General features: G+C 42.4%; 1 protein-coding gene across 1 annotated transcript in view; it reads left to right on the top strand.

Annotated features, from left to right (window-relative positions):
• The first annotated feature begins 535 nt into the window (after positions 1 to 535).
• Positions 536 to 6000, top strand: part of ivd (isovaleryl-CoA dehydrogenase) — a 117522-nt gene continuing 112057 nt past the window's right edge. The window contains exon 1 of the mRNA XM_072265095.1: positions 536 to 773. Coding sequence (XP_072121196.1) covers positions 612 to 773 — 162 coding nt within the window. The 5' untranslated portion in view covers positions 536 to 611. The remainder of the gene's footprint in view (positions 774 to 6000) is intronic.

Here is a 6000-nt window from a genome sequence, read left to right as displayed (position 1 = left end):
CCACACATTTTAATTCCACATCCCATTCCCATTCTGACATGTCTATCCACGGCCTCCTCTACTGTAAAGATGGAGCCACAATCAGGTTGGAGGAACCACACCTTATATTCCGTCTGGGTAGCCTCCAACCTGATGGCATGAACATCGACTTCTCTAACTTCCGCTAATGCCCCCCTCCTGTCTTCTCCTATCATTTTGGATCTCCCCCTCTCCCTCCCACTTTCAAATCTCTTACTATCTCTTCTTTCAGTTAGTCCTGACGAAGGGTCTCGGCCCGAAATGTCGACTGTACCTCTTCCTAGAGATGCTGCCTGGCCTGCTGCGTTCACCAGCAACTTTGATGTGTGTTGCCAGAGGAAGCTGTATAGGTGGGTACAGTTACAAAATTTAAAATACAGAGACATGGACAAAAAAGGTTGGTAGAATGTAAACCCACTCTCTCCCCTCCAAAGGCTGCAGCCACGGTCCGCTCAGCATCAGAGGCCCTCACTTACCATGGCAACCCGCTGCCGGAAGTGACGGCAGCCCAGATCCCGATCCCGATCCCGCGGCCTGCCGGAGTTGCGTGCTTGTGCTTGCGTTCGCCGGGCCCCGAGGCTGCGCTGGCGGTGATGGCCTCTCTCCGTGCGCTCTCTGGGCAGTTGCTGGCAGTGAGCTGGCGGCGGACCGTCGCTGGGTTCCAGCCTGCGATCCGACTGCATGGTCACAAGCACATGAGCAGTCTGCCTGGCATTGATGATGTGGTTAATGGGCTTACGGAGGAGCAGAGACAGGTAACCAGCAACCGACTAGAGCCGTGAAACACATAACCACAGAGATCAGCCAGTTAACAATTGACTGGAGAACAACTGGAGTTATACAATTGGGAAATGAAACAAAGACTCTTAGAAGAAGAGCGTCCGTGGGGAGAAATTTTTTTTGATCGTATTATAGGTCAAACGCCCTTTGTCAGAACTAGGAAAAATCAGGGTTTTGACCTGAAACATCGACAATTTCTTCCCCCCACCCCATGCTGTTGGACGTGCTGAGTTCTTTCGGCAGATTGTTTGTAGCTCTTGGTTAGGTCTGCAGCCTTTTGTCTAAGTAACAGAAAAGATGAGGAAGTTTGTGCTGTGTCTTGTAACGTTACAGTGAGACATTAGGAGTGGAATGGGGAATTAGTGTGACGGAATCAGATTTAATATCACCAGCATATGTCCCGGACACTGGGAGCTCAAGGTCACTCTGTGCCCTGAGCCCAGATGCTCTCCTCAGCAGTCACCCAACCAGTGTTTGGGTTCTCTGGGGTAGAGGAGGTCACACTGTGAATGCCAAATGCAGTACACTAGATTGTAGAAGTGCAAATGAATCACTACCTTAACCAACAAGGACTGTCAGGATTCCTGGAGTTGACCAGAAATCAACTCAACTCAAGTGTTCATCAGTTAATCAGAGATTGGTTCCAGTTTTTCTATGGCAGATAGTGGAGGTAACAGAAGTGAAACCAAATAGGTAACTAGACAGAAAGTTGAGGCAAAGAGTGGAGATAACAAGTGAAACCAAATGGGTAACCAGACAGCAATAAGAATATATAAGAAAAATACTGAAATGTCCAGCAGTTTAAGTAATAACTGTGGAGAGTTAACAAATAACCACACAGATCAATGACTATTAATCAGAACTAGGTAACCAGATACTACAGATCGAGAGAGTGGGTTACCAGAAACTAATAACTAATCACAAGCAGTAATTGACCATGAGCTAATTAAACATTAAAGCTTGGAGTGAAGGAAAAACTATGCAGAATGTAAGCCTCCAACAGACAACTTGGCTTAAACAATCCATGTTGTTTACACACAAAAAGAAACCACAGACTCTGTTATATCCTGGCTGAATGCAGATGAACTACTTGGGCTAATCCTACTTTTCAGTGTCAGTATGTAGACTTGTAGATTGCAGCACATATCCTCATGCAGATGCTATTTAAACGTAGTGAGTTTCTGCTGTCATAAATCTTTCAGCCAGTTGTCTTTGACACAAAGGTTGAGGGTGTTGTGGATAGTGTGGATGGCTGTGAGAGGTTACAATGGGACATTGATAGGATGCAAAACTGGGCTGAGAAGTGGCAGATGGAGTTCAACCCGGATAAGTGTGAGATGGTTCATTTTGGTAGGTCAATACGATGGCAGAGTATAGCATTAATGGTAAGACTCTTGGCAGTGTGGAGGATCAGAGGGATCGTCTTTGAGGACACTCAAAGCTGCTGTGCAGGTTGACTCTGTGGTTAAGAAGGCATACGGTGCCTTGGCCTTCATCAATCGTGGGATTGAATTTAAGAGCCAAGAGGTAATATTACAGCTATATAGGACCCTGGTCAGACCCCACTTGGAGTGCTGTGCTCAATTATAGTCGCCTCACTACAGGAAGGACGTGGAAACAGTAGAAAGGGTGCAGAGGAGATTTACAAGGATGTTGCCTGGATTGGGGAGCATGCCTTATGAGAATAGGTTGAGTGAGCTCGGCCTTTTCTCCTTGGAGTGACAGAGGATGAGAGGTGACTTGAGGTGTACAAGATGATGAGAGGCATTGATCGTGTGGCTAGTCCGAGGCTTTTCCCCAGGGCTGAAATGGCTAGCACGAGAAGGCATAGTTTGAAGGTGCTTGGAAGTAGGTACAGAGGAGATGTCAGGGGTAAGTTTTCTTACACAGAGAGTGGTGCGTGCGTGGGAAGGCGGAATCTGTAGTGTCTTTTAAGAGACTCCTGGATGGCTACATGAGGCTTGGAAAAATAGAGGGCTATGGTTAAAGCCTAGGTAGTTCTAAGGTAGGGACATTTGGCACAGCTTTGTGGGCCGAAGGGCCTGTATTGTGCTGTATGTTTTCTATGTTTATATGTTTCTATGTTTCAGTAAATTTAAGATACTGATAACTCTTGGGTGACAATTATTTTTCTTCAACTCTTTTCTAGTTTGGAAACTTACTATTTTAAATCAGTGTCCCTATTATGGATTGGGAGGAGTTACAGTCCTTCCAAAATATGCATAACAGATTTGATTATGCAGAGGACATTAAAAGGTGATCTTGCCATTATTTTGTACTGATTATTTGTAAAGTTTACAAAATATAAAGTGGATGTTCTAACTTTTTTTTTAATTTACAATTACAATTTGTTAATACATTAACAATAAAATTGTGATAATTTGATCATCCTCTGAGGGCACAAGTAGTATGCTGTGACGGTGGGAGAGATTGTGTAAGAAAAGGACTTTTCGGGAATGATGAGTTTTTTTTCACCTTTTTGGGGTGTGTCAGGCTTTCTAGATTGCCATTGGCTGATTAAGTGTGCTGACTTTTGAACCTGAACTTGAGTTATATTAACTGTTAAGGTCCTGCCTTTAATTTTCATCTTTAATTATTATAGGGAGAATTGAAATATTTGTTTAAAGGGTCGCTTATGATTCTGACTATGCTTAAAAACTATAAGGACTTTTCTTTTTGAGGTTTTTCTCTGCGATTTTAATCTTCTTCCAATTATGACAAGAAGGCTTTTCAGAATCAGTATCATTAACACTGATTTAAGTATGATGTGAAATGTTTTGTTTTGTGGCAGCAGTACAATGCAAAGGCATGAAATTACTATCTTCCTTTTCATGTGCCTTGCACGTTACACACCTGGCCGATCATGGCTTTACACATCGAACGATCCCTCGCAGCGTCAATGATATCTGGCACACTTAGATCTGTTAGTTCTTTCACAGTGTCCATATATTTTCTTCTTTGCCTTCCTCTTCCACGTTTCCCAGGCATACGGCCTTGTGATGTAAGGCATTCTATTTCTCCCTTTCTGATGACATGGCCCAGGAATTTATGTTTCCTCTCACTTAATGTTCTCATTAAAGATCTTCTTGTATGTGCACGTTGGAGTACTGTCTCATTAGTTACCCTATCTCTATATGATACTTTCAGCATTCTTCTAAGAAACCACATTTCTGTTGCTTCTAAGTTTCTTTGGAGTTCTGGTGTTACATTCCATGTTTTGGAAGCATACAGCAAGATTGACCAGATGTAGCATTTTAGTAGCCTAAGCCTTTTTGTTATAGAAATGTGTCTGTTGGTAAAATTGGGTTTCATTTTTTGGAAGTTGGTTTGGGCAATGGCAATTCTTCTTTTTCTTCTTTTTTTTCTACTTATAGCGAAATTACTATAAACGATAAAAATCAATGAATAGTGCAGAAAGAAGAAATAGCGAGGCAGTGTGCATGGATTATTCAGAAATCTGACAGCAGAAGGGAGACAGCTGTTTGTGAATCATTGAGTGTGGGTCTTCAGGTTTCTGTACCTCCTCCCTGATAGTAAAGGCGAAAAGGAGTCAAGTTCCAGATAGTAAAGATCCTTAGCAATGGATGCTGCCTTCGTGAGACGCCGGCTCTAGAAGTAGTCCGTGAGCCAGTAGGGTTGATCGGTACCATCTGGGGGGAATAATGCTCACAGTGATTTTTGGCAAGGTATACATCTCTAGAGTTAGAAAACGTGATAGCATTGCGCCAGTGGTGGCTTTATTACTTCAAATAAGTAATCACATTTTGTATATATTCCATATTAACATCAGTACAGCAGAAAATGTTACCCCACCCTCCAAAAGGTAAAAAACCTCATTTGGAGAGATTTCTGGAGTTTTATCAATGTCATGATACTTTCCATACTGTTGTATCAAATCAAAACAATCTTAAGCTTTTGTCATAGCATATAGAATTACAGTACAATAATTCAAATGTGTGGTTCCACACGGCCATATCCTAGGCCCCATTTGGTTATAAAATGAATATATTTAATCAAAGACGGCTTTCCATACTTTGTTTTCCATAACCTATTTTCATAACCTATTAATAATTATAATAATTTGCCAAGTCTTCCACGTCTTCCACATCTTCATCTGAACTTTCCACACTCTCTGAGGTGGATGCCTGGTTCTCATAGTCTGCCAGTCTACACATGTCAGTACACCTGAGGCCATTTGCAACCTATGTTCCCTCTAAGCTGTGGGCACACGCACACGTCTTTCAACCAGCGCACAAAGGAAATTAATGTGCGCACAAAAGGTTAGTTACCTAAAATAATGTAGTAATTAATAATTATACTTATTGAAAATAATCTTTTAGCTAAATATTTCTGTTAACTAGTTAGTCGGTTTTTTCAAATACCACAATGCATGTCACTAATTTATGTCATGTCACCTCACCTTTCCTGTTCCGGTTTGTACAGCCGCATCACGGCGGCAGCCATCTTTGTTGGACAGTGTTCATATCGTAAAGTTTACAAAGATCTGTTTCAAATCCTGTAGATAGCTTACTAAGTTTTTATTGAAAAAGATCAGTGAAATGACCCTCTGGCTAAATACTGTCACAGGAAATTGATAAACCTCACATACAAAGTAGCTTTACAGGTTTTAAGTGATGCATTTGGTGAGCATGTGGCCAAGTGGTTAAGGCATTGGACTAGCGACCTGAAGATCGTGAGTTCGAGCCCCAGCTGAGGCAACGTGTTGTATCCTTGAGCAAGGCACTTAATCACACAGTCCTCTGTGACGACACTGGTGCCAAGCTGTATGGGTCCTAATGCTCTTCCCTTGGACAACATTGGTGTCGTGGAGAGGGAGACTTGCAGCGTGGGCAACTGCTGGTCTTCCATACAACCTTGCCCAGGCCTGCGCCCTGGAGAGTGAAGATTTTCCAGGCGCAGATCCGTGGTCTCTCAAGACTAACGGATGCCTTTAATTTGATGAACTGGCTGCACTGTGCAAGATTCTGCAAAAGGGTGGCCTGACAGTGATTCACTTCATTTTGAGCGAGGCAAAATTAACAAGATAAGAAAGCAGTATCTGGGAGGTAATGTTTCGTGGAGTGACAAAGTTAAAGTTTTGCTAAGCAAACAACGTGAAGAAAACGTCACAGTAGATACAAGTTCACTGTTGATTTTTATAAATAGTCTTTGTGTTCATTTAGAAGAAAGGTTTCCTGAAGA

The sequence above is a fragment of the Mobula birostris genome, chromosome 1 (genome assembly GCF_030028105.1).
Source record: "Mobula birostris isolate sMobBir1 chromosome 1, sMobBir1.hap1, whole genome shotgun sequence".
NCBI lineage: Eukaryota > Metazoa > Chordata > Chondrichthyes > Myliobatiformes > Myliobatidae > Mobula > Mobula birostris.
Note: the sequence above shows the minus strand (reverse complement) of the source record. Positions and strands in the feature narration are given on the sequence as shown.